Below are 26,259 nucleotides of genomic sequence, written 5' to 3' on the forward strand. Positions count from 1 at the left end.
CCGTTAATCAATAATTTGGCTGAATGGGGTCGATTTCAGGGTATATGAACTTGTAGAAGAAGCAACATGTTGATTTCACAAATGATCATGTTGCACATGGGCGGGTTACATGACATACACTCATCCATGAAAACCATGAACAAATCTATGAAAATATAGCCAAGACTACTACATTAAATACAGGTTACATTTGGTACTGTGTTGGGCTGCCACTTGATGTCCAATGTAAGATGTAAAAAGACAAATCAGTACCATATTTTTCAGGATTCACCATGAGTAATCTGGGTTTTCATAATGTGTTCTCTTTACATTATTCTCTTTACAGTAGAATGATTTAGGCCTAATTTAATTTCTATAATCTTATAATAATATTTTAGAAAAAGGTGACAAGTGGCTGCTCGTTTTGTTGTGTTTATTGAAAACGTTTTTTTTGACAGCATAATTCCGTCAGGCACAGACTGATAGAGTGTAAAGTGGTTTAACAGCTGGTATGGGGCACAACTGAAATAGAATGGAATGTTTCAGAGATACAGAGATATGGAAAAGAAAAAAAACTTATAAAAAAACACTGTTAGTAAACCATTCCATTCTTTTGTTACACAGAGAGTGATGAAAATGTAGGTTGAATGACTTGGGTACTTTAATTCTGCAAACATATAACCTCACCACATGAAGAAAAATAAATCTAACAGGAATGCAATGCAATTATTTTTGTAGGAAAAATTGTAAAGTAGCTTTCATCCCTATTAAAACAAGAAACACACAAACCTAGATATAATCTACTCATATAACAGTAATTTGCAAATTTAAATCTATAACTTAATTTAATATTTTAATTCTAATAAGAGCTGAACGGCACTATCAAATAGAGCTTAAGAAAAAAAAAAACATATGAGTGTAAAATTAATGAAAGTGTTGACACCACACCAGTATTGCTTATCATGCAGCCACTTTAAAAGTGCTGGGAAAACATTGTCCTTGAAACTGTATGGAAGTTAATGTAAACATTAAAGAAAACCTTCTTCAACCCCTAAATGCATCATGGCTCTACCTCAATCCTAAAATACACAAGCATCAAGGAATGCCAACCATTTGAATAAAAATAAAACAACATTAAGGTCATGAAAATAAATTGACTTTTAAAGGATAAAGACAAAAAACTAATAAAATAAAACATAAATACAAGGAAATAAATAATGTAGATTTTTTTCATTGAGGAGGAAAAAGTACCAGCAACATTGTTTTGATATGTTTGAAACAATGCAAGTGAGTGATCAGTAGTAGAGCAGAGGACACAAAGGGGAAAAAGAGGTGAGCCAGAGGTTATAAGTTGTACAAAAGAGAAAGTCAAGACTGAATACTTGCCTTGCCATCCCACACCAAACAATAAACCAAAAATTCCATACACACATAGCAGACAAACGGCAAAACACTGTATCCAGAACTTGATGTCCCTCAGCTGGAAGAAGACTAAATAACCCATATGTATGAAAATCCAATCTGAGAACTAAAGGGTCAATTTACCCAAAAATGAAAATTCTGTCATCACTTCTTCCCACACACATCGGAACCCATTCACTTAGATTGTATGGAAAAACAATGCAATGAAAGTGAATGGTGATTGAGGCTAACATTCTACCTAACATATCTTTTTGTGTTCCATGAGAGAATGTCAGTCTCCTGGGTTTGGAACAACATGAGGGTGAGTAAATTATGACAATCTTTTTTTTTTTGGGTGAACTGTCCCTTTAAGGTAACAAAGTGCCAAACAAATCATTTGTTTATAATTTTTAGAAACACCCTGCTTATATCTTTTATTAATGTGGCTGTACATTCAGACTGTGTCACAATGTTCAGCCACTCAACTCCCTCACAGGCACTTGACAAGTACAAATATTCAATAGTTTGCAGAAGGAGGGAGAGACTGCTTCACTCTTTACAGTCGTTTCGTATCAAATCTACAGTTGTCGCATATTAGCAGCAAGCGAATCATCCTACTGTCTCCTCTTATTCATTCCCATTATATTTTATTGCCAGCTTTCTGCTTGAATGCAATTGTCTAAGGACACCCTGAGACATGACCAAGCTATCCCACAATGCTTTTGCTTAGATTCGCTGGGGCCACAGACACTCATCTGACAAGCATGCACGCTAGAATTGAATAGCAATAAAGGTTCTGTACGCATTAACATAAAACTAAGAGAGTAAGTTTAAGATTTTGGCACTTTGCAAACATACCCAGACCCAGAGGATTACCTAAAAATAGCTAACATTATACATTTTCATATAGCAAAAGAGCAAATAAGAGCATCCTTACAATAAACTTTCATAATATGGTTTCACCATAAAGCAATTACTATCACAATTTATGCCATTGTAGATTTTAACCACATAGCATTCCTTCATATCATAGCATTAGATTAGAAGGACCACAGCACCATTCCTCAAAGAAGACCAATACTTTTGTAATACAACAGTGAACTGTTTACAGTATGTGTCTAGAAATTACATGCATTGAAGCTCAAATGTGGAGAATTTTTTATTTTTTTTTGCAATATACAAAAATTTGTTAAAAGTAGTCCACTTTCGTCCTCAAGAGGAACAGCACTTGTGGTCATTTAATCATGTATTTTAATACTGAGCAAAGCAACATTTGCCATACATATTTCATGTTCTGTTTCATCGATTTACTCTGCTGATATTGCCAATCATTTTTTTTTATACATTCTTGTCTCTGTAAACAAAGAGATGGAAGAAGAAAAAGAGCAAAAATAAAGTACAACCCACCGGTTGCACTTCCATGGTAAATAACTTACAAAAATGTAAATCTCAAGAAGAAACCCCTTTGATAACAGTATCAAAACCCGGACTAAAGTTTAGACCTTAAAACCATTTAAAAACCTTAATTTTATAAATAGCTTTACAAATATACATGTTAATTCAAACAAAACTTTTGTTTTGCTTTTTTAAGATTAAATGTTTACATGATCTCAACAGTGTATGTTCACTTGCAATGCATTGTTCCTAGATTATTTCATGATTTTTCAAAAGTACACTGCTACTTAATGCAATATGAAACATTTTCATATCTATATATTTACAATAAAAACTTTTTAAAGATACATACAAAGCACACAGTTATATTTTAATCAAATCTCACATCTAGGAGACCTTTCTCTCTTTTCTCATTTTTCTCATTACAACAAAAGGATGAAAAAAAGTTATTTGTGAGAAAATAACGGAGTGGAGAGAAGAGACTGGCCATGGGTTCAATATTCACTCCAGTAAGATATTGCTGCATCTTTAAGCATGATGAGAATTCACACGTATGACAAGACAAACTGTGAACGCCACTTTAGAACTGTGCTGTGACACAGTAACACAGTGTTTGTTCATTCTTTTTGTTTCCTGTGCAACAATTTGTCTGTTTGTTGTTTATTTTTTGGTAGGCACGGAATGGTTTATCTCTTCAGACTGTGTAGCGCAAAGGAAAAACGAAACTGGCCGAATACAAAAATAGGAATTTTTTTTTCGAAGACAAAAAGCTGAATAATAATTTGGAAGAAAAGGAGGTCCCAAAAGAGTTGCACAATCCATCCTTCAGACCTGCAAACAGTTGGACCTCTGAAGCTGCTCGTTCATCGTTTCATGAGAGCCACACTGGTGCCGGATCTACATGGAGACTGGCCCAGTACGGAAAGGTCCCAGGTCTTCCTCCAAAGCAGATCCCCATGGCCCTTATAGCACCACTCCTTTATAGGACGCCTATGTTCGTATGACCCCATTGCTGTGGTGATGTTTAGGGAGGCAGGGCTCATCAGGTAAGGGGTCGTGAGCAAACACAGAGTCATCTCCGGAAGAACAGGTGCTATTGGAGTCTGGACAGGTAGGAGAGTACTGCTCGAATGGTACCGACAGGTCCAGATACTCCTAAAATGATCATGTGCACACAAACACACACACATCAGAATGGGTGCAAACGATACATGTATAACAGTGGAGGTGTTTGGTTTGATCGCACAAGAGCTCTTACGTCAGTAGAAGTCATGGAAAGAACTCTGTCGTGATCCTCCACCAGCTGTCTGAACGTTGGCCTTTGGGAAGGAACAGCATGCCAGCACTCTCGCATAATCATATACCTGCACAAATCACATGATAAAACAGAAAAAATACATTTACTACAAGCTTTATTGTCACGTATCCATGATCTGCAGTGTTTCAAACGTAAATTAATTATACACTATCAAACACTGTGTAGCTTTATTTTAAGATATAGGTTAAAGGTGAAGTGTGTCATTTCTGCGCCACTAGTCAAGCAGAACTGCAAAAATAATGACTGTTTTCAAATTGTGATTATGATGATAAATTGTCATACTTCTCAAGGTGCATGTGTGCTTAATCCACATTCATTTTAATTCATATTAAAATGAATGTGGATTCATATTAAATATGTGGAATCATATTCATATGTGGAGTCATTTATTCATATTAAACTTAGAATAATATGATAAAATAGGGCTATATCATTTCCTTTATGGATTTAAAAACTTAAAATCATATTTAAATGTTAAAATATTTCCAAACACTTAAAATAAGTCTTTCTTTTTGGTCATCTTTAAATGTACAACATTTTTAACATCCCAGACAACCCTATTCTAATCTATTCTACTATATTATGCAATAGTAATATATTTCGGTTCTAAATTCTTCACTTTCACACGTTATGTTAGGGCTCTCTGAATAAACCCATGAACCCTTATTTCGCAAGAATGAAAACATTTGAGATTCTATGTGTATTTGAAAATATGTTTTTTCATTTTATCATCTCCTCAGGAATAAAGCGGGCGTCTCCTCCTGTGCGTGTATGAATGAATCCAAAACATTTTCCATTTTGCAAACATTAAAATGAAACGGATTGTTTTGCGTTCACTATCAAAATCCTCGCTTGAGCATCGCGGGAGCTTGAAGCTAAACCTCCGTATGCGCATCACAGCGCTTCAAAATCTTCACATGCTCTTCAGAAGCTGCTGTCCACCATGACACTTATGAAAAAAACTGGAAAATGACATAACGCTGTCATGGTAATCATGGTATTTCTGTTTGCTTAAAATATCCATTATTTGGACAGTAAAATGTGATTGGAATTTAAAGTTCACAATAATTGCGGTTAGATGAAATTATCTTGATCAGACGATTATGTGGTATAGCTATGTATGGCAAGCCTCGAGGTGCTTAAGTCATAACAAAATGCAAATCGGACTTGTACTTCTTTGCCTTCACATAGCACGAATCAACTGAATCACAAAAGGATGCACTAACAAACCATACACAGACAACCTGACGTTGTCCGAGTACAATTCATTTGTGGGACCTTTTAGGGGGGTTTGAGATCATTTGGGTTGTTCACATTTACATGTTATATTGCTCTGAGACCGTTTGGAGTGCTTAAATGAACTAGGTGTGAAAACGCCCATAAAGTGCAAGTGTTTTTGAGGTGAATGTCTAAAGAAAATCATGGGCGTACAGTTCATGAGTGCAGTTGGCAGGTTTGTCCATTCGATGGCCCTCTTTCAGCAGTTTAAAGAGCTCCTCCACTGGGATACCTGGGTACGGTGAACCGCCCAGTGTGAAAATCTCCCACAACAACACACCGTAAGACCACCTGAGATGCAAGAGATGTCAAAGTTTAGAGCAAATATGGAACGAAAATCAGACGTATATGATACAAAATGAAAGTAGACCTATAATGCCTCCTGAAAAGACCAGCTAGAACCAAGCATGAATATCCATATTGGTCCAAGCCGGTGTATGTAGGTCTGGCGCTAGTCTAACTGGTGGATTATCATAGCCATGCAATTCACCAGCAAAAATACTTGTTAATCATTCTGATGAAACTAATTTGACAAAGGGAGGCTTGTTTGGTTAAAGGAATGTTCCTAGTTCAATACATCATCTGTTATTACAACAAAAAAATATTTTGTCTTGTTCCTTATTACATGAGGTTGCGTGTCCATATAATCTTTGAGTGGTAGAGGGTAAACTTATGTGGCTTGGCATCCGCAAAGGATGGGCTCGAGGATGAGGCTCGACTCAACCTCTAAATTTACCCCCCTAAGGGACTAGGTAAGATTTAGAGGAAGTTATAGGGCAGGAACAAATGATTTGAAGAAAGATTGAGGATGGAGATGGGGTGGTGGAGGGATGCTGGAAACACTGTTATTAGACTGAGGTTAGCGGTGTTTATATACTATATATATTTTTTTTTTTGGTAATCAACATTACGAAAGGTCGTCGATTGATCTTAACTTGTATTGTATCCGGAATATTCCTTGAAGGGAGTTAACAAGCGTGCTGGGTACATCAGCACACCAGCATTCATTTTCAACAGGGAAACTGTATATACTGTATGTCCGTTCTGCTAGAAATAGTTCAATGCAGAGAAACAATACTTTCACTATACCTCTCTTGCCCTCTCTATCTGTCTTTCTCTCACTTTTCCTGTCTCTTTCTCTGGGGAGTAGATACTTGGCAGATGTGAGTGAGCAGTTTTGTTGGTTCTCACTGAAGCTCATAAAGTATGTGATATGAGACGTGAGTTTATTAAACTAGCGAGTGTATGTGGGTGTGTGTTATCACAAGCTGCTCTGTTAACTCAGGGCTCTTTTGTTTGGCCCATTCCTCCCACGCCACCACTGAGCTGTGCTAATCATATTAGCCACACTTAGAGACAACAGGAGCTATGAGCCAGCTAATGCTAGCCAGCCACACACACACACACACACACACAAACACACTTAGTTAGCTAAATAATTGGCTCATCATTATATCGCTATCTGTTCATTAGCTTTATGTCAGAGTCGAATCTCATTTATGCACATCAGCATGGTGCTCACACACAATACACACATAACAGATCAAGTGAATTAGGGCTCACTGACTCATATATCATAGCATAAGTACAGCCTATAAGCAGAGGCAGATGATAATATTTTATTACTGCTGTCTCAGCCTAACTGTTACTAAAGTGTATTTAAACATATTGGGAAGTACAGCTTCAGGTACCAATATGTGTGTGTGACAAAGGTGTATTCGGTCTACTGAGAGATGATGTGTAATATACCAACATTTTAATCAAATCCTGCTGGGCATATACACACATTGTGCAATAACTTGCTCACACACACTCACTCAGCTGGCTTTGATGTTATCATGCTGAGTTACATTGTTCACTTGCATTCCTTTACTGCTTGATGGACTATATGAACAGATGGCATGAAGGAGTGAAAAGATTGAGTGATGGGGAAAAAGAAGAGGTATGCGTGGCAATGTAAACTCACACATCGCTCTGGTGCGTGTATACCCGGTCGAACAGCGCCTCTGGTGCCATCCATTTGACGGGCAGACGACCCTGAAAGGACACAGATCAATCAGAACAATAGTGGTGCTGACCAAGCAAGACACACAGATGCCTATTGAACATCAACAGGCATGCAGCTTAATCTCCTACTTTCCTATCTAATTCAAATACACATCAGTAGGCCAAGTTGGTAAAAACCCTATAGAGTTCCATTCCCTAATGCGCTCTAATCTCCAAATGTCCCTTCGAAAACCTACATTCTTCAAAAACCACACCCCATATCAAAAGCCGCTGTCACAACACCTTACTGTTATACATGCCATTTTTCATGATACTAAGTGGACCAGGTAAACAGTATTGTGTTTCCAGTTCACTCCAGTACCCTCCAACTGCAGGGATCATTTAACAGTTAATTTGTTAATGACATCTACACATAAACGTTCCTAAACTCTGCACTCATTCGACACCTATGAAGTTGACATTTAAAATACAGTAAGTAACCACATCCCCTCTGCTTCGGTCCAATGCCACTTAAGAGTGCGATCTTTCAAGCATTCCGAGATTGATAATAAGTGTAGACTTACGTTGGTGGTCTTCTTGTAGTAGTCAATGTTGTGCACGTCTCTAGCCAGGCCAAAGTCTGCAATCTTCATTATATTGTCCTCGGTAACCAGAACATTCCGAGCCGCTAGATCCCTATGGATACACTGGCAATACAAACAGAGGGAGAGTCATCTTTTATGATGAAGTCTGATAAATATGGAGGATGACAAACAAATCTGGAAAATTAAAACTTGCATATCCATTCTTATAGTGTTATCATACACATTCATAAAACATATCATAAGTCATTACCATTTTAAAAAAAATTATATAAAAAAATGGTTTACAAATTAAGATAAAGAACAACATTAGGAAAATGTATAAAATGGGTTACCTTCTTTGAGGCCAAGTACTCCATACCCCTAGCGACTTGATAGGCACAGGACACCAGGTCTTTAAATGTCAGAGTTTCGTTAGGGATCTTACAGGTGTCAAATGAGTAGTCCATCCCAGGAGGCCGTCTTGCACGCAAGTATTCCCTAAGATTCCCTTTAGAAGCATATTCCACCAGCACATACAGAGGACCTTCATGCACACAGACACATACAATTCAGTCAGAAAACCAAGACCTCTTTTACGTGTCTATAGGAAATATTCTATATAATGTGCTGAATGCAAGTGCAAACTGACCATCTTGTGTACATGCTCCCAGCAGGTTGATGATGTTCTTGTGTTTTCCCATCATCTTCATCATCTCCATTTCAGACACAAGGTCCGACAGGTCCTTATCTGTGCCATCATCTGAGAGAAAGCAGTTGTTTCAGATTAATAAATGTGCTAAAAGAACAAAATAAGAAATTATATTTTGCTAAAAATATAAATAAAAAATATATTTCTTTTTTGTTTCTACAATATTTTCACGATCCCATTCTTATTACCATAAAGCTAAATTAAATAATTGTAATGTGTGTGTATATATATATATATATATATATAATTCATAAGGATTTATACATTATTGTAGTATTTGTTGTACTGCTTTTAATTTATGTCGAAATGAAAAATGATTACTTATTATTACTGAAAAAATAAATAAAAACAGAAGTAAAATAAAGTCAACATTGGTAAAAAAAAGAAAAAGATAAATCAAAGAACATCCCTCTATAATAATTGTAATTATAACAAATGTATGTCCTGCATGTTACCACACCCACCTTTGAGCATCTTGACAGCAACAGTAAGAGGTTTGTTGGGTTTCTCTTTGTCAATCCCAATGACTTCAGCCATCACCACCTGCCCAAAGCAGCCCTCTCCCAGCGGTTTTCCCAGTGTTAGTCTGAAACCAAATCATCACTTACAATCAGCAAGGGAAAAATGTAACGCAGTGAACAGAACTCTACAGACACTGAAATTGGCTGATCATTTTAAACCTTGGAGATGATCATTTTGATGTTAACTTTTGCTTGTAACTCACTTTGTACGAGAAAACTCCCATTTGGGGTCAGAAGGCAGTTCAAGCTCAGAAACGTTGGGCAGCATCGGTCCATCGCTGGATGACAGGCGGGCAATCCTGACCAATGGGGTGTTTGAATTCATGGAAGAATTAGATTCCAAGGAAACCTGCTTGGGTTAAGAATGAAAACAGCATGTTATTGTCCCTGCAAGAGAAACAGAAAAGTATAAAAGCAAGAGCAATAGTGTGAAAAGAGAGCAGGTGCACAGAAAATATCAAGAAGTTCTTTAAAGAAGAACATTTACAGTCAAGTCAGATCAAACTGTCTAACAATGATATCTCAATATTTTCTAGCTGCCATGCTGCACTCAAAATAGACACATATACAATCATCCACCAAATACACACAGTTTTGAAAAAGAGACATGTTTATGCAGCTCAAGTTGATTCCAGTGTGAAACAAGAGCATCTCAGACTTAGATTGCAGAAAATAATTGAGATTGGGAGATTGAAATATTAGAGAGACAAAAAGAAAGAGAGAGAGAGTTTGTGTGAGTATGTTTCAGTGTGTGTGTCAATTCAGTTGCAGCAGCTGCAATATAAAATCTTTAAAACAACATAGAGAGCAGAAGTTTCACTGGGAGTGAAATGTGATCTCAAAACTGACAGTCATGGGAGAGCATGAATATCCCTCTGACGCATCAGATCTATGACATCCCTCTCTTTCTTTACACACGTTTACTTAGCTATCTAAATAGGGACACACCATAGACTTCTACTGATTCATAAAAAGCTTTTAAAATTAAAAAACAAAACATTGTGATTCCCAGACACAACCAGTCCAAACACTAATTAATCAAAACACTATTAATTGTACAAATACTGCAATCACTCTCGAGAAGAGAGATTGATTAAGACCAACAGAAAGAGAAAAATAGAAATGGATTGATCAAATCTTGTATCTACTTTCTGTTACCTGTCTCTTGAGGGGGAATTTAGACAGTTTTTGCACTGGCGGCATGGGAAGAGTCTTCTGCGTGTTCATACGCATACGGCACAGGATGATGATGACCATGGTCAGGATGAAGAGCACGCAGCCAGTCACATAGATGAGGATGTCAGCGTAATCATCCTCTCTCTCCATCTCCACCGCTGGCACAGACCACAAAACAAACAGCAAGATTAGACATGGAAATGTGGTGAAAATATCCTCACAATGAGGCATGAGCAAAGTGTACCATTGTCCTATACTATGGGTGATGACCATATAAAACTATAATTGAAGTTCTCTACTTATTGTCAGGGTCCAAAATTAACACTTGCTATACATGTTAATTACTTGCCAATGGATTATTAGATAAAGTTTTATTAGGAACTGCAACGTAATACATGGTTTAAGTCAAACACATAGATATTGATAGTCTAACCCTTGCTGACATTAGTGACATAAGTGATTCAGAGAAACTAGAGAAAAAATTTGTCGCGACTTGTAGGTCTTCAAACGACTTTTACCTCATTGGAAAACGTTACATAATAAGTTTATCTAGAAAAGTTTTTCTTTCCTACAAAACTCAAACAGTATGTAGAATATTCCTTGCATTTAGTCTGCAAAAAAAAAAATGGGAGGAACATAATTGTGATTTGTCTTCACATTTTGTGTTGACCAGTGTTGTTTATCACAAATATGCAATGAAAAACAGCTAAATAATACCATTACAAAAGTCCTAGTTTTTTTTTTATCAAAATAATACAAAATACAGTTCCTGTTTAATAATTATTATTTCTGGCCCCTTCAATTGGCTGGTGTGGCACAAAGTTAATGTTGAACCCCAACATTAATTCCTCACTCACTGTGGCCTCAGGACTTTAATTTAAAAACTCCAAGGGGAGTAAGAGTAATTTAAAACCAGTTTAAAAGAACAAACCAAACTAATTTATTACTTTAGGAGCGATCTTAAGTCAGTCGCTACTGATTGTTCTTTATTCGAAGTTAGGTCATTAAGTGGAAAGCCTGTAATTAATGTACAGCCACCATTCAAACTAATTAACATGCTATCGCAAACCCACGCAGGTACAAACATCCTATAATGCTCCTCTCTCTGGGTGGCTTATTTGGCATTTGTGTGTTGAGCCACACTGATAGACTTCTGCAGCTCTATGCAAGAGAAGCAATTTTAATTATAAACAGCAGAATCGTGAGTGGGATAACAGGATGTGCATGCTGTCCTTTATCTCACTGTAAAGCGGCAAGGATTTAAGAATTAATTATTCGTGCCTAACAGCTACTGTAACTCTGTGCAATCAGCAAATACTCAGATGACAAACACTTCCAATATGAGCATGTGTGTTAATGAGTGGAAACAGTCTATGAGAAAATGCCATCATCTCATCCAATGATGTTTGAGCAATGTTTTGTCTGCATATGTCATGTTAAAATCTAACAACAATGACTAGGGGCCTGGGTACCTCAGCGAATATTGACGCTGACTACCACACCTGGAGTCTCCAGCCAGGTCTCCTAAGCAACCAAATTGGCCCAGTTGCTAGGGAGGGTAGAGTCACATGGGGTAATCTCCTCATATTCGCTATAATGTGTGGATCTTGCTCTCGGTGGGGCGCATGTGTGAGATGTGCGTGAATGCCACAGAGAATAGTGTAGGCCTCCACACGAGCTACGTCTCAGCGGTAACACGCTCAACAAGCCACATGATAAGATGTGAGTGTATTGACTGTCTCAGACACAGAGGCAACTGAGATTTATCCTCTGCCACCCAGATTGTGGCGAGTCTCTATGCCACCACGAGGACTTATAGAACATTGGGAATTGGGCATTCCAAACTGGGAGGAAAAAAACAAACAAAAAACAATGACAAACTCCTGGGCTCTTGTTCAGGGGAAATGGATCTCAGTCAGGTTAGACATCATATTTAATTAGCCATGAACGAAAATTAGGCTGTTAAAATATACTGTCTGACTAAGGTCCATAGAGAATACAACACTTTAGCAACACTTAAAATTCATCAGTGAACTTCAGTTAACTTCAAAGCTATGAATAAAACATGCAGACAATAGAGAACACAGGAAATAGAGACAAAGGCAGAGTGAGAAACCCCAGAGGGAGACGAGTATACCTGGTAATACTGTAAGCCAGGCAGAGTGATGAGCATAGCCAATGGAGTTCCCTGCGAGACAAGTATATTGTCCCGCATCCTCAAAAGACACATTGGTCAGGTAGAGAATCTCCAGCTCTTTATCTGTAGTATTTATACCCGCGGTCTGGAAAAGCAGGGAGAGATAGAGAGAGAAAGACAGATCCATAAACCACAACCCTTAAGAAAGGAGAAGAGGAGAACAGCACCCAGCAGCGAGGAGGAAGATCAGTCAGCCCATCACCAGTATCCCAGAAATCCCACATTCCTGGTTGTGAGGGAGATGACCTAGAAGCAAAGTAAAACCCCAAACCCTGGCAGAAAATGTAATGCCCTATTAGCTGTAGCAGGTCACATTAGAATTCTTATCCAGAAAGCCTGTTTGAGGTGTAAAGAAAATATTAAAAAAGCACCCATGGGTGAGAACCATCTTTAAGGCTTATTTAAAACAGCCACCTATTTTACTCTGTTCTTCACCTGCAGTGGTGTGTTGCAGTTTTTTGGGAGCAACTAACTAAAAGTGTTGACCAGATAATTCAATTAAACTTTTTCAGTAGTTTAGCTGTTTTTAAAACGAGCTACAGTCTTCATCTGTATGTCTAAGTATACATGACATAATGCCTAATCGAATATCGGAAGGAAGCGTCAGCTGTGGAAGTGTAAAATAATGTCACAAATAAACTCTTTCAGAGCATGAACACAATGCAGAGGCCAATTGTGGTCCAATTAATGTGTATACATGCTGGATTAAGCCGAGCTATATTTGTTTGATCTAGGTGGCATGTTAAAAATATTAATTATTGTTTTGGTTTAAATAAAATCAAACTTCTAAAGTGCATGTAAACGTACTGACTGAATCAACGATTCAAAACATGAATCAACAAAAAAACAAGTCCCTACATGGCATTTTAGGTCTTCTTTGTTGAATTTAATTTAGTTAAATGCTCCTGTTCGCCAATATGTTTTTGACTCAGTTACATATATTTCTGTGTTTATAGTTTTTTAGTATATAGTTTAGTTTAATGTAACTGTAAATGTGTAAGCTTAATGCTGTAAAACTAACCAATAATTGTTAATTGTTTATAGGGCAGATAAATACTGATCTTTAAAAATATATCACATTTACACAGGGTTGCGAGGGTTACTTTTGAAATGTATTCCACTACAGATTACAGAACACATGCTGTAAAATGTACTATGTAAATTATTCCGTTAAATTACTCAAGGTCAGTAATGTATTCGAAATACTTTGGATTACTTCTTCACTACTTTTTTTCACTCGTTTTGATTATAAAAACTCTGCCAGTACAGTAAGACAAAACACACATGGTGAAAATACATTCTCTGAAAACCTAAATATCTTTAGCAGTGTTGTTTCTAAAACAAGACCAATCAAATTGATCTTGTTTTAAGGATTTTTAGATATTTTTACAGGAAAACAATACAAAAATTATTATCAAGAATACAATTTTTGCCTTAATATCAAAGGTCTTACTATAAAACAGAAATTATTTAATGTGAATTTTCTTGATAAAAAAATATGATCGTGCCTGCTAACATGTGCATGTAAAATGGTTAGAAATAGCATTTTAGCTTAGCGTAAAGCTGACAATTTACACAAGGTTTATTTCCATTTCCTCTGCTCCAAACTTCAAACATAATTATCTGTCTGCTCGTATGAATTTAAAACATCATAAGAAATTGTTTCACCGCTGTTCAAATGTACTTTAGATCGCATAATTTATATGTATAAATGTTTTCCATCTTAAGAGGACTAAATACTAAAAGAAACAAATGACAATGAAATGCAAAGTAATCTCTTCAGTAATCAAAATACTTTTTGAATGTAACTGTATTTTAATGATCAATGATTTAAATTGTAACTGTAGTGGAGTACAGTTACTTATATTTGGCATTTAAAATACGTAATCCCATTACATGTATTCTGTTACTCCCCAACCCTGGACTTAAAAAGCCTTTATGTTTGCTACTATTTGTTAGTACCTTGCAGTGTAGTTGAGTACTTTTTCTAAGTAGTTAACTGCAGTTACTTAACTATTTTAAATTACAAGTAATTTATCAGTACAGCTTCATAGTAGCTTCCTCAACACTGCTGTGTAGATGTGTATGTGTGTGTTTAAATACTAAAAAGGAGCAGTGGTTAAGTTGTGATTGGCAGTGTTATGTGTATGGGAAATCAATAAGAATGTGTGTGTGTGTGTGTGGCACCAACTCGTTTCCTATTAAATAAGCCCTTGTTGTATTGATTGGAGAAGAAAATAAAGTGAGTGGTTAAATGAAGCAGACAAACACTCGCCTTACCTAACAAATCCCTGGATCAGGTCACTGTTTTTAATGTGTGAGAATGGGAGGATAATATGTGAGAGAAGTGCAGAGAGAAATATAGAGAGTTTAGGGGAGTTGACTACGCCACCACAAAAGTCTTGATTGACAGCGGCTGTTTGGAGAGAGATTTACCTGGCTGGGACACTGTGAGCCAGAATGCATTCTCTGACATGCCTAAAAAGTTGTGGGCTCTGCACCAGTACTGGCCTGCATCTCTCTCTGACACATTATACAGAGTCAGCGTATTGTGGGCCTCTTTTACCTTACTGACAAAACTCTGCAGAGACACACACACATTTAGTCAGAGGGGAGCACTATCACCTGTGAATACATACACTTAATGATTTAAAATGAGTGCTGCCCCTTGTTCTACCACTTTTTCAAGGTACCACCAAATATATGATGCAGCATGATTTTGCTGGCTGCAACCAATGAAGATTTATATGTGCAGTCAATGTAGTATTTTTATTTCCTTTTTATTTCAGTGTTTTGTAACCTTTTTTTTTCTTAAAACATACTCCTCAAGCACATCAGTAAACCTCAAGTACCCCATTAATGGTGGAAAATGTTGCGAGCTGGATTCAAACACTTGATTGAGCACCACAGCTCAATCAAAACATCAGAGCACATAAACTAACCATTAGGCCATGGCTCCAGCATCATTGTAGACTTTAATTAAAGGTTCAAATACTCAGTTTAAACTTTCAGCCCATTCGTCCACAAATTTCTTTCAGACGCTTAATTCGCTTTGTTTTCTGTTTCCGATCTCTTCCTTTCCCTTGATCGCAGGCTTTGCACCACAAATGATCTGTCGTTCAGCACTTTAAGTCTGGGGGAAGGCTTTAGAGGGTGCGCAGATGAGACTGTGGGGAAGGGAAAATCCGGCGCGCGGCTCCCAGTAAAATACTGTTTCAATTATGTGGGAGTCTAAAATAGCGTGGCGGTCTGGCCAACCGACGCTCCCCCCTCCTCTGCCTGCTGACTCGGCCCTTCCCTTGCTTCCCGCACAAATTTTTTCCATGACTTTTTTGGGAGCCTCTTCCCTCGTTCCCTCCCATCTTCTCTACTGAAGAGTGAGTGGGGCAGCAGAGCTAATGGCTGTCTCCCTCCGCAACGCCACCACAGCAGTTAGCTTTAGCCCAAAACAGATGTCTGCCTCTTCTCTCTTTCAACTCAGAGAGGAAAAAGAGAGTGAGAGACCCCTAATTCTCCTGTTGCAGAGTCTATTGTGAGATGTGTGGTGAATGGGGGGGGGGGGTGTCCGAGCAATGAGGAGGGAAAGCTGGGGGAGAATGATTGCAATCAGCCGGGAGAGGGATAAAGAGGAGCCGGAGCTGCAATTCCAGGAGAGAGAGAGAGAGAGAGAGAGAGAGAGAGAGAGAGATATGCATGAAGCCTGTCTGTGTGTATCTTTATGTTGATATGTATGTAGCTGGCTGAAAAGTATTGTGTGTTTTTATGTGGTGCTGAAAAGCACCCCGTTTTGTTATACACTGAAAAGTGTTTATTATATGTCTCACGTGGATTGTTCACCCTGCTCCAGCTTCCTGCTTTCCTTATTAAGAACTGATCTGCAACATTGGTGCCGAAACCTGGGATTGGAGGAGGAAGACACTGTCCTGGAGCCCTCACCACTGGCTGAGGATCCATCCGGTGATGTTGGAGCGGCTCATCAGCTGGCAACCGAAAGGGCCGGCTGAATGGGTCCAGTGCCATCGACTGGCGTTGCTGACAGATGCAGTCCAGCTGGCTGAGGACCATGTGGGCGGCATTTTCGGGAGCCGGAGATTTATTTTTCTTCCTTCTCTTTCTCTCTCTCTCTCGCTCCTCTCTCTTACTTCCTCTCCTTCCTCTCCCCCACCTCCTCCTCTCCTCCCCTGTTCCTGTCCCCCGAGGCGGGGAAAACTATCCGGCAGCCGAAAGGGCAATGTTTCCTCTCCCAAAATGGGGAGGTGGGGTATGTATTTGTTTAAACGACATATATGCATATTTGCAAATGTATATGATACAAGTTTTATTGATATTTGCCTTTTATCATTAGAAAGGTTACAGGCAATTCTTGAGGAGAGACTATTAGAATATATGATGAAGATATATGAGCTCTCCACAGGATGCTGGATCTGCTGAAGTTGTGAGGTTGGTTTATTACATCTGTTTAAAGAGATATGCACATATTTGACTTTTATCATTAGACAAGACAGTTAAAAGTTACAGGGAACTGTTGTGGAGAGAGAGAGAGAGCACTTTTAGTAGTGTACGTCTGCCGTCTCTGATATGCAGACCGTTTAAATGACACTATGTTGAACACCGGTCTATTATTGTAGTAACACGATGGCACATAACAAGAAAATGAACCATGACTTGTCATTTACATGTCTCAGTCGCTTCACAGGCGAATCTCAGTGCCCTCAAGAACAAAATCGGCCAAACAGGAAAATGTATCGGCCATATCTAAAAAAAAGTCATAATATCCGCCTCTGCGATATATCGGTTGACCACTAGTGATAATGCACAGTACATATAGGATTTCTAAGGAAAGCTCTGTTTTACACTATAGTGTACATTGTGTTTAGCAGTGTGGCGTTTCGCGATAAATTGCTAAGATTTAAAAAATGACATGTCAGATGAAACTAGAGGCTCTAGTTTTTTGACTTAAAAGATTTCAATGTAAAAACTTAATTAGGTTTCTTAACAGATGTAGTTTTGTTGCCTTTCGCCCAAAGACAAATTATGTGGTGATTGGAGCCATGTTTTTTGTCACATGATGCTGTGCTGTGAAAGTTGAACCCTTTACTGGCAGCCCAGAGTATACTGAACTGAGATCAGTCGGTTTAAATGAATTTAAATGATGTATTCCGTATAGTGAAGCCAAAATACAACATCCACGCATGTGTACGAGGGGTTGCATAAGGTTAATATGGGGCTACAAACTGCAGTTGGATTCTTTTATCAAAATTCCCTGTACTCTATTACAAACCAGGTGTGTCAAGGTTTAGCAGGTTAGCATGGGCACATAACCCCTGCTGCTAGATGCTATAACTACACCATTATGCAGGTTAAAAGCCTGTTTCTCCATTGAGAATGTAACTGCTAAATCCCAAATATAGAATTATATTATAGTATGCCAGTGCCCCTGATTTTTTGAAGGCTCTTAAAAGCATTTTAACAAGCGCCAGCCGAGCAACTGGCATTGAGATGAATGGGAATGCTAACGGATAGCTCTCTTCAAATATTATCGACCTCCTTGTTATGAACTAACACACATAAGCTACCAAGATAATAAAGATTAGATAATAAAAGTATGTGATGTAAAAAAAAAGAGCAACTAAAAGGAACAATGTGTACAACATAAAGCACACAATCAGATCATAAATTAGAATCACTCTAATACATGGAAAAATGGTTTGTTCATATTTTACTTATGTGCCAGTAAAGACGACCGTTCTAAGTGCTGTACCTTAAGGATGTTGACGTAGGGGGTGCCATTAGGCCCATACTGACTCCCATTAACCTCGATGTGTTTGAGCCACTGGATGTGTGGCTGAGCATCACTGTACACCTTACAGTGGAACTCAACATCACTGCCCACCACCACCGTCTGATTAGCTGGGAGCCCCGCCTGTAGGATGGGCCGGTGAGGGGAACGCTCTGATTGGACAAAAGATGGGAGGCGGTAAGTGATGCAGTCAGATGAAGGTAAGTTTGGAAGGTTGTATGTGTGTGAGTTCATACCCAGCACGTCGAGTTGGTAAGTGTGCTTGATTGTGCCATATTTGTTCTGTACCACACACGTGTAGTTCCCTCGGTCAGATGGAACCGCACTCTCCATTACCAAACTCCACTGCTGATGCCTCAACTAGAAAAAGGACGGGAGAGAAAAAAGTCTGAGAGGAAGGTTTGGGCGCTTTCAATGAATGGGGTAGAAAATAGGACATGAAACTCTTAAAAAAAATTTTTTTTGCAAGAAATGGTTAGTGAACAGAGGAACAGCTCTCTTTATGTTTACACAAACCCTTCACCTACTTGCATATGCATATACACACAATCAACCACTCATTCATAGACCAGAATCTAACTGCATATATATCTCTCTCTTTCATTTTTTGTCTCTCTCACACTCTGTCTCTCTCTCATTCCCTCTCTTCGCACTGTGGAGGTCAGAGTGGAAAAAAATGTAACTGTGTAAATATTATGGGCTATGTTTTTTAACAGTTGCGTGGTAACACCGCCTGAGCGGGCAACACGTGCACATACAGACGCAAATGCCTCAGAAATTTGGCAAATGTGCCCTTGCCCCCTGTACTCCTTCTCCTCCCCCTTGTCTCCAGGTTCATCACCTCCTCTCGCTGGCACTCTCTCAGTCAATGAGACTTTAGAGCTTGCTGACTGACATGCTACACAGTACAAGAAATGTGCAAAATTGTATGTCTGAGAGAGAAAGAATGAGTGTGTGTGTCTGTGATAGAGAGAGAGAGCGGGAGAGTTAAATTAGGATTATATCTTACTTGACACTGGCATTTTGTGCGCACGCGTCTTTTACCTCAATGTGTCCACTGTAAAAAAAAAAGAAAAAAAAAAGAAAAAAGCCATAAAGAATTCTCAGCTGTTCATGAATCTAGCTGAGCACTTTATCTAGAAGGAATGGGAAGAGAGAGGGGCATGGAGAACGAGAGCCAATGATAAATTTATCCCATCATTCATCAAATGATTTGAGAGGAAAAGTGTTGTCACGTCATGCCAATTCAGATACTGAAAAAAATGAGCGGTGAATTCACTAAACATTTCAGCATGAAAACCTGAATCTTATTCACTTACCACCAGAAATCCAATTTAACCAGGCACTAAATGTGCTGAATTAGGGCTGAACTGCATTTACATTAAAAGAATGTTCAATACAAGTTAAGCTTAATCGACAGCATTTGTGGTATAATGATTATAACCACAAAAATTAATTTCGAGCCATCCCTAATTTTCTTTAAAAAAAAAGCAAAAATCTGTGTTTAAGTGAGCCACTCACAATGAAAGTGAATTTGGCCAATTTTTTGGAGAGTTTAAATTTTATGAAACATTTCCATTAATTTTTCCATTAAAACCGGTGTATTATTTGAGCTAAGTGAGTATTTTAACATTAAAAAATTGCTCTCATTCACTTCCATTTAGAGTGCCTCACTGTCAACCAGATTTTTTATTTTGTTCCCCACTATTATCGGCCAAGGAAATAAGGCAGTAAACTGATTTTTTTTTTTTTTTTTTTTAAATCAAGTGTGTAATTTCTGCACCAGTAGCACCACCAAACAGAATTGCAAAATAAACATTGTTTTTAAACACCTTTTGCCAAAACCACACCTGTCAACAGTTGACGAAACTAACAGGTAGTCGCACCCGAAACTCAGTCAATGATGCCATTGTCGGGCAGTTGGACCACTCGAACAAACAGAACAATAATTTATAGCGCAACAGAGACAGTGTTTCAGCTTTTGAGGAAAACAAAAAAGTTACACAAAAGTTTAACAGCTTTAAGTGACATGTACGTTTAAATTTTCAATCTGTTATGGCAGCAGAAATTCCCCAAATGCATTTCACGAATTACCTGAGTTTATTCCAGGCGCTAAAACAATGCAGACAGCGCATGGAAACAAAAAGCCATCAGCAGCCGCAATTCATTTTAAGTGAATTCCTTTCCGAGCGAGAAATACCCAAGCGGGGATATCCAATCATCAACTGAACTTCACCGCACAAATTCCTCCTCCACTCAAATAAAGCCTCTTTAGCTCTGATGTCAGACTGGGGTTAGGAGTTAACATCAGTTGAGTGGTTTTCATTTAATTAAATATAATTGTGACTATATTGTGGGAATATTAGGAGTAAAGGGACCTGGGTGGTGACAAGAAGCTCAGGTATCTCTTGCATATTTTGTGTGTGTTTGTTTGAGTGTGTTTCCAGGATTTATGGTAGTGTCAAGATGGTGCAGACTCATCAGGACAGCAGTGCTGTTTAATTTGACCCACAGAGACAGGAAGCAAAATCAACTGACCCCAAGACTAGTCATTAAAAATCTGTTTCTCTCTCTCAGTGGAAAGTGTTGGAAAAGGTCTGACTGGAAATGTTTCACCATTAAAGGATAACGTCAATATTGTACAGAAAGTCTTCTAAAAGCTCTAGAGAATGTAACAGGTCCACGTCAATCAGTTTATATTGATACGGGCACATCATTTGTACAAGAACAAGAAGATGCAGTACCAGGTTGATGCAATAAGCACTTTTGAACAAGAGAAATTCACTGGATTTGCCAAAATTTGCCAGGTTATTGACATACATTTTTGAAAGATACTCAAGTGTTTTGTTTAAGGAACTAAATTATTAAGTAAACTAGATATCAACCAAATAACTGTATGTTATACATAATATATTATACATTTATTATGCAAATTTTCTGGGTTATGTCTGTGAAATAATCTGTACTTTACTACTTGGACAGAAATTCTGATCAAAAAGTCTATTGCTGTGTAAATATTAGATTTTTATTATTTTGAGTTATTATTGACTTCTTTTTCTCCCACTGTGGTCTATTATTGTATTATAAACTATTTCATATAAACCTGCCTCTTAACGGCACTTTTCATGTCAGTCCTGTCTAAGATGCAAAAATTAAACTGGGAAAGGCAAAAGTATTCGAACATCGATAAAATACACATTTGACCTATTTCTACACAAAACATTTTTTTTTCTTTACTCAGGCACTTTATGCAACTTAATAAAGTCATTCACTGCTGCTGTGGCATATAGACAAAAGGTACATTTGTCGGTGGATTAGGGATTCAGCATTTCATTAGAGACATACAAAATCCTCTAAGCATGTAGAATTTAAAGCACTAGTGCTCCCACGGAGAACGGTGACTGAAATTGAGTCATCTCTCCGGAAGACGTAACAGTCTTCGTGCACTCTCTAGTCTATTGAGATGTTGAATTTGTTGCAAGAGCTTGCGCACTCTCAAACACGCCATTTTCACAAAGCTTCAGTGTGTATGTGTGCGCAAGGTGTGACTAACACACAGTGCCACAGATTAGCATTCTAACAATGTGACTTCGGCTACCATATGTGAGCATGACAAAAGCCATGCCTCCCCACTGTCAATCAATGTCTCTAAATCGCCATAGCAACACCCTCTCAGAACCTCACCCTCCTGATGACTCAATAGAGAGGTGACTTCTGACCTTAGAACCCTGCCAGTCAGGACAGAAAGTTTCTAGGGTGTGTGTGTCTGTAAGAGCGTTTGAGTGTTATTGCTTTAATGTGTGTGTGGTCATTTGAAGAGGAAAACTGTGGGAAAGTCAACTGTCTAAACAAAGCCATGGATAGTTTTGAACAGTGAGAGTACAGCATGTGACTCATTTACTCGCATTTAAAACTAATTTGGTAATCTTACCGCATTTAGCCTGCAATTAACAAGTTTTGACCATCTGCCAGAGAAGTAGACAAACTTATGACTGGCTCCAGTGCCAATTGAAACATAATCACGGCATTATTGTTCCCCTTGCCATGCAGAAAAGAGTTTTAAAATGGAATACACTGATCTCCCAGGGAATCATTTAAACTACTTAAGTTTAATTTTCCATGACTCTCTGCACTTTACCCCAAAATTATATTTGTGCTATCATTAATTCTCAAACATACAGGTTCAGAACAACATGATGGTAAATGATGGAAGAAGTTTCATTCACTTTAACGCATTGTTGAGTGTGTAATCAAACATTCAGGCCTGACATTTGCACAGAAACATACGCAGATAAATATAAGAGCTATGACTTTTAGCCTTGGTCCTAATAGAGACAGACGACATACAATGTGAGCTGTCAATTCTATGTGTATGTGTGTCTTAAATAAAGCCATTATGATGCTGTCAGGCATCTCTATGCCAGCAGTGACTGTTTTGATTCAGAGTGAAGGTCTGATATAAAGGATGACCCTAGGTCAGTGCAGACCCCTGGTGTGTGTATACGTGTGCGTTTTTAAGGGCAGGGTGGTCACTATGCCCATGAAGTGGTGTAGAGGTCAATGTTTTGTTTCTAAATGTCTTTCTTAGGGGATGCTGGTTATATTCTATGCTAACAGATCAATGCGAAGCAAGAGTGTGTTAAAGAATCTGAATGTGCATGCTTGTGTCTCTGTGTGTGTAGAGGAACCCAGAGGAAAATGGTATGAAGAGTTTGCTCTATCATAGCTTATTACACTTAGTGGAGTTTCTTTTAAGAATCCATTTTGTTTCAGATGTTACTCCTAAAATACTCAGGAGGAATAATAATTTAAACAAATGAGACAAATGTTGACATGAAGTATCATTAAAGATCTGTACAATTAATATGGATGATATTGCTCAGATAATTTGTCCATGGAAGTATTTGATAAGTAATGTTTTAGATCATATCGAAATCTCTGAATTTTGATTGCAAACTTTGGTATCTTGTTTGTGACAAATCTAGAGGAGACACATGTGAGATTTCTGGGGTCTTTTCACAGGTTCATATAGCACTGGAGCACATTAAGTTAAACCGATTTGGAGTGCTGTCCATAATGAAGGGCTCAAAAGCAGGGCTGGGCTTCGAGATGCTTTATTAAAAGTTTAAGTTCTTTTAAATTGACACGGCAAAAGCCATCAGATAAATGACAAAACAAAAACTAAAAAATAAGTTGGCCCCCTCAATACATACACACACTTAAACACATAAATAACAACAAGGCCACACGCAAATTTCTGTTCCTCTGCTCAACAAGTGGAAGTATTCTCTAGAGTCAACAAGTAAATAAGATCCAGAGAGAGAGAGCACTAGAAGGAGAAGATGTTGATTGAGCACATTGTTAATAATTGCAGACTCTTATTATTTGTAATCCTAAACACACTCACACACTCTAATAATAAACACTGTTTGGAAGCATATATTCTTTATCAATATTCCTATTGTCTTACTTTAATTCCGCCCATTCTTTGCTCTCCCTTGAATTCTTTCCCATTTTTCAGCCAGTGGATGGTGGGCGTTGGGTTGCCAGCAGCAGGACAGCGGAACTTCACTGTATTGGCAGCAGGAACAGCCAATAGCTTCTTCTCCATCCGGTCGGGGCGGGTCCAGTATGGAACTTCAGTTTAAAAGAAAGATGAAGATAAGAATAGAATTAGATGTTACTAAAAAAAATGTGTTTTATGTCTGAATGTCAACGTCATTTCTTTAGATACACAAGATCAAATCAAGTGGCATATGTAAACTATTGACGCTAAACATTTTCTCAGAATTGACTGTGCTTTTGTTAGCTATTTATTTTAAATCTATTTTGACAATCGGCTTCCAAAGTCATTTCAGGGGATGTTTGATAGCCAGAAAGTGTCTAAATAATTCTTTTTTTTTTTGTCTTACCCAACATATTTCTTTTGAAATGTTATGCTATCTTTTTCTAAAATAAATGCCACTTGGTTTGATATTTTGTATCTAGTGCAATGACATTCCTACATTACGTGTGACAAATTCTTTTTTGGCCACTGTAAATGTATGTTGAAGTGTGCAGCTATTTTTCAGGGGGTAGGGTGTTCCCTCTCCGGGAGACTTCGTGTGGGTGAATGTTTATAGAAATACTTTTCTTGAGCACTCTGTGGCAGCATCAGACTAGCTGCCTAATTCCCAGACTGAACTAAAATTTGTTTGGAAAAGCAAACACACACACACACACACACACACACACACACACACACACACACACACACACACACACACACACACACACACACACACACACACAAGGCATGTTTATGCTCTTAGAGACAGAACTCTGAAAGACACCCAGTGTTAAATCCTTTACAGAGCTATGAACACATAATGCAGATTCATAATTATAATTAACTACCATAATAACAGACAAGTTTTCCTTTGTCTAATTTTTCCACAAGATCAGTTTATAATATTGACTGTTATGCGGTCAGGTCTGTGTTTAGGCTTCCTGGTAGTTAATGCCAAATATCAGAGCATAAATACTTACAGTAACACCCTTCAGGTACAATAATACAACTAAAAACAAATTCATTATTTCCATTTTCAGACCGGTCTGGTCTTGTACTTTATTCAATATCTTAAAGACACACACATTAATAAACATACTTTCATCCCTCATCAAACAATTATCTCCAGATCAGATCAACCTGGGAACTAGGCAATTAAAACCACAGACGCCACATTTCTCTCCAGAATAACATGCAAGCTCACAAATACACACACACACACACACACACACACACACACACACACACACACACACACACACACACACACACACACACACACACACACACACCCATTAACTAAATAGAGAAAGTGAAAAGAAAAGTGTGGCATACTGAATACTGAAACTGACTTGGGAAAGACTGTAGTAATTTCCTGGTCTAAATTTAACTGAAAATGCAACTCTCTCTCTCTTTCCCCACTGTATAGTTGGTATCAGTTGTGAGTTTGAGAGGTGATTGGCAGGCTGGCATTTCCTTTGGCATTTCTGACACAGAGCACTGGCACACTAATGACTGCATGCACAAACATATAAATGGGCATACTGCCCTACAAAGGCAAAATGGAAACTATGCCAACAATAAAACTGAGAAAAATGGCATCCAAGTTTTGGATTGTCCAGCCAAATGGGGATAATTAACTAGACCCTTTTTACACTTGTTTTTAAGAGTTGGGCGATCTGATCTCAAGTGGACAGGCGAGACACACCTGGTGGTAATATGCATCTCTTGACTACTTGTGTTCAGATTTTGAGGAGAGTGTGTCTGATTTCATGATGACATATTTTACATCAATCACTTTGTTACAGCATGACACTACAGCACATCAGCATCTGTGTCATACATATTAAATGTTACTATAATAAATGACAATAGTAATAATTCTTCTAAAAACTTTCATTTGTGTTCAGCAGAAGAAAGTAAGCCACACACATCTGGGATGGCATGACGTTGAGTAAATGATGGGATCATTTTAATTTTTGGGTGAACTATCCCTTTAAGGCTAATTATAATCTTTATAGACTAGTCCCCTAGCCACTGGGGGTTGCATCAGGAAGGGCATCCGGCATAAAAACCTAAAATATGCAGATCACGGATGATCTGCTTTAGCAACCCCTAATGGGAGCAGCCGAAAGAAGAAGAAGATAGTCACTATAGACTAACCCCTGAAAGAAAACTATTTTAGAAGTTTAAACACCAGTATTTATTATGCTGTATGAATTGATTTTCTAATTGAGACCATCCCAGAACACCACACTCTCACAAAAAAGGTACCGTTAAAGGTACAAAGCAACCACTGGGGTGGTACCCTTGTTTTGGTTACAAAGGCATACTTAAAGTGTCATGAAACCCCCCCTTATTCAGCAC

General features: G+C 38.1%; 1 protein-coding gene across 3 annotated transcripts in view; it reads right to left on the minus strand.

Moving 5' to 3' along the window:
- Positions 1–401: 401 nt before the first annotated feature.
- The window catches only part of LOC127617715 (fibroblast growth factor receptor 3-like), a 56,939-nt gene continuing 31,081 nt past the window's right edge, over positions 402–26,259 (minus strand). The window contains exons 5-18 of one of the 3 annotated variants that reach the window (XM_052089783.1): positions 23,815–23,981; positions 18,581–18,704; positions 18,306–18,496; positions 12,485–12,629; positions 10,330–10,505; positions 9,375–9,520; positions 9,115–9,236; positions 8,591–8,701; positions 8,295–8,485; positions 7,942–8,064; positions 7,338–7,408; positions 5,525–5,662; positions 4,034–4,139; positions 402–3,930 (exon numbers count right to left, since the gene is read on the minus strand). In XM_052089783.1, the coding sequence (XP_051945743.1) occupies positions 3,766–3,930; positions 4,034–4,139; positions 5,525–5,662; positions 7,338–7,408; positions 7,942–8,064; positions 8,295–8,485; positions 8,591–8,701; positions 9,115–9,236; positions 9,375–9,520; positions 10,330–10,505; positions 12,485–12,629; positions 18,306–18,496; positions 18,581–18,704; positions 23,815–23,981 (1,976 nt within the window). In that variant the 3' untranslated portion in view covers positions 402–3,765. Of the gene's footprint in view, positions 3,931–4,033; positions 4,140–5,524; positions 5,663–7,337; positions 7,409–7,941; positions 8,065–8,294; positions 8,486–8,590; positions 8,702–9,114; positions 9,237–9,374; positions 9,524–10,322; positions 10,506–12,484; positions 12,630–18,305; positions 18,497–18,580; positions 18,705–23,814; positions 23,982–26,259 lie in introns of all 3 variants that reach the window. The other 2 variants (XM_052089782.1, XM_052089781.1) reach the window with 2 other exon arrangements.

Source organism: Xyrauchen texanus, chromosome 24 (genome assembly GCF_025860055.1).
Source record: "Xyrauchen texanus isolate HMW12.3.18 chromosome 24, RBS_HiC_50CHRs, whole genome shotgun sequence".
Classification (NCBI taxonomy): domain Eukaryota; kingdom Metazoa; phylum Chordata; class Actinopteri; order Cypriniformes; family Catostomidae; genus Xyrauchen; species Xyrauchen texanus.